Source organism: Sorex fumeus, unplaced genomic scaffold (assembly GCF_029834395.1).
Source record: "Sorex fumeus unplaced genomic scaffold, SorFum_2.1 ptg000262l, whole genome shotgun sequence".
Taxonomy (NCBI): Eukaryota; Metazoa; Chordata; class Mammalia; order Eulipotyphla; family Soricidae; genus Sorex; species Sorex fumeus.
Window position 1 is genome coordinate 484,620 of NW_026606319.1, and position 2,881 is coordinate 487,500.

General features: G+C 73.0%; 1 protein-coding gene across 1 annotated transcript in view; it reads right to left on the reverse strand.

The window, feature by feature from the left end:
• Positions 1–281: 281 nt before the first annotated feature.
• LOC130018339 (5E5 antigen-like) overlaps positions 282–2,881 on the reverse strand; it is a 4,943-nt gene continuing 2,343 nt past the window's right edge. Inside the window, exon 5 of the mRNA XM_056109032.1 lies at positions 282–409. Within this exon, the coding sequence (XP_055965007.1) occupies positions 282–409 (128 nt within the window). The remainder of the gene's footprint in view (positions 410–2,881) is intronic.

The window sequence follows — 2,881 nt, forward strand, 5'->3', positions numbered from 1 at the left end:
CGGAGCGGGGCCCGGCCCTCGGCCGGCGGGTGCCGCGGAGCTAAGCCCCGGGGCCGGCAGCGGCCCGGAGCGAGTTGGGTCTATGGCTGCCCGAGCCCGTGGACGCCCTTGCCCGTGGCCGTCCTTGTGCCCGCTTGAGCCCGTGTCGTGTAGCTCTAGGGTCCGCAGCAGTTCGGAGCGGGGTGGGGGATGGCGATCCCGCTGAGGTTGCTCGGGCGCCACCTGCCGTCCGCTTTTATATGGCGCCGGAGCTCCTCTGGGGTGACGGCAGCGTTTCGGTTTCACTGCCCGAGGCGGCGTTCCAGGATGTCGGCGTCCGAGTCGACATTGGTCCCGCTGTCGAGGCGCCAGCCCGCGAGGACCGGCGGTGGAGCTTGGAACTGCAGGCTCTTGAGGGAGGCTGTGTTGCCTTCGCCGGCGGGTGCCGGCGCCGGGCCTGGCTGCCGGGGCGGGTCGACCAGCACTCTGCCGGCGGGTGCCGCGTAGCTAGCTAGCTCCAGGGTCCTCGGCGGCTCGGGAGCGGGGCCGGTGGCCGGCGCGAGAGGGGGGCGGCCCGGGCGTGTGGCCCGACCCTTGGCCGGCGGGTGCCGCGTAGCCAGCTCCGGGGTCCTCAGCGGCTCGGAGAGGGGCCGATGGCCGGCCCGAGCGCGAGGCGGCCCGGGCGCGTGGCCCGTCCCTCGGCCGGCGGGTGCCGCGTAGCTAGCTCCAGGGTGCGCAGCGGCTCGGAGCGGGGCCGGTGGCCGGCGCGAGAGCGGGGCGGCCCGGGCGTGTGGCCCGACCTTTGGCCGGCGGGTGCCGCGTAGCCAGCTCCGGGGTCCTCAGCGGCTCGGAGAGGGGCCGATGGCCGGCCCGAGCACGGGGCGGCCCGGGCGCACAGGGCCCTGCGCCGGCTTGAGCCCGCGCCTCGTAGCTCCAGGGTCGGTCCGCAGCGTCTCGGAGCGGGGCCGATGGCCGGGCTGAACGCGTGCCGCCCTTGGCCGGTCAGCGGGCGGTGCATCGGTGCACGGTGACGGGTTCCGGCCGTGAGCCCGTGGGGGCGCCTGGTCCGCGGCCCCGAGAAGGAAGAGGACTTAGTTTTGTTTGATTTCCCGCCGCGGTGTTTCTGGGCTTCTGAATCTATCTATCCCCTTAGCCTTCCCGAGCTGGCTTTGACCTCCGGGCCGCCGCCGCCGCCGCCGCCGCCGCCGCCGCCGCCGCCGCCGCCGTGGGGTCGTCGCGTGGCTTCGGGCGCAGCTTCGACCATGCCGAGTCACGGGGTCGACCAGTTGTCCCGTGGAGCTCCGGGACTCGGGGCGATGGGGCTCTCCTGGGTGCCAGTTGCCGGGTCCCTGTTCCAGAGGTGCGGCGGGAAGATGCAGATCGGTCCCGTTTCCGACATCGGTCCTTTTCCCGTGCGACGGGACCGGTTTGGACCGCGAGATGTGTGCTGACACGCTCTCTCTCGGTGGCTCTCTGCCGTGAGGATCGGGACCGTCGTTCCCCCGGGTGCGTGTGGGATGGTCGGGGCCTGTCTTGAGGACTTCCTCCCTGGCCTCCCGCCGCTCGAGCCGCCCGCCTGGGCCCTGTGCGCCGGCTCTCGCGTGCACCTGGGGGCAGTGTCCCAGCCGTGGCTGTCAACCTCCGGCCTAAGGCGCCCGAGTTCAGCCCGGCGTCCGCGGCCCCGATGTGAACGGACCTCCCCCAGTCCCGCGGGCCCCCGTGCCCGCTGCGTGTCAGGCAGTCTCGCTCTCGTTGGAGGGGGTTGTCCGGTCGGGGTCCGGAATCACCCCGAGGTCAGAAGGGTGGGCAAAGGCTGAAACGGGCCTCTCCCCTCTCCGGAGGGTTGCTGTCCTTTGCTCGCTCTCCTTCGGGGTCCGGTCCCCTCCTCGTCCGGGGGGACCGGTGGCCGCTCGCTTCTCGCATCCTTTCCTTGCTGATCGATGTGGTGCTGGTGTGCTCTCCCGGGCCGGGCCTAAGCCGCGCCAGACGAGGGACGGACATTCCACGTGAATGGGACCGCTCTTCTCGTTCTGCCAGCGGGCCTCTCGCTTCTCCCCCACCTCGCGGTGGGGCGGGGCGTTCAGGGGTGCGGACCCCGGCCCGATCCCGTTCTTGCCGCTCTCCTGCTTGGTGCACAGGGAGTGGGCTTTTCGGGGTCGTCTGACACGGTGGACAACCCTCGCTCTGTCGGGACCGTCCCAGGTTCCCGTTCTCTCGAGCCGGCCCCTCCCCGCGGCGGGGTGGGGCCGCCCGGCGGTGGCGCGCGCTGCCGTGCCTCAACCGGCCCTCGGTGGTGCCCCTGGAGCGCTCCAGGTCGTCCTGTCAGGTGCCTGAGGCCGAGCCGGTGGTGCCGTTTCCCCGTCACCTGGCTTCGCGGTCCTGCCCTCTTGGGGCTCTCCTCGTTCGGTGGTGTTCCCCTCTGGGGGTCGAGCCGGTCGTTGTTTGTCACACGGGAGTCGCCTTGCCGTTCGCCCCCTTGCGGCCCGCCGCTTGGGTCGTGGGCGGTTGGGCGGCCTCCGTTTCTCGGGCGCGTGCCCGCGTGCCTCGCATTAACTGGCTCTCGCGCACGCGGGCGCGTGAGCGGCGGCGGTGGGTTGTCGTTGTGCCGGGCTCTGGGAGACGAGGTGGCCCTCCCTTGGGGGCTCTCTCTCGCTCTGTCCGGGGTTTCCGCTCCTCTCCCGTTGCGGGGGCGGAAGCCGGTCACCCGCCGTGGTGGGCGGGGGCCGTCTGCCGGGTGCTGCGGAGGGGCGGCGGGCCCTCCCGCGGACCCAGCACACAACGGACCTGACCGCGGACGCTCACGCTTCTGGTCGGTCTCGCTTCGGCGGGGCTCGGCCACCGGACCACTACGGCAGACCCCCCCCACTCGAGTCGGGGGAGCCCGGAGAAGCGGGGCAGCCGG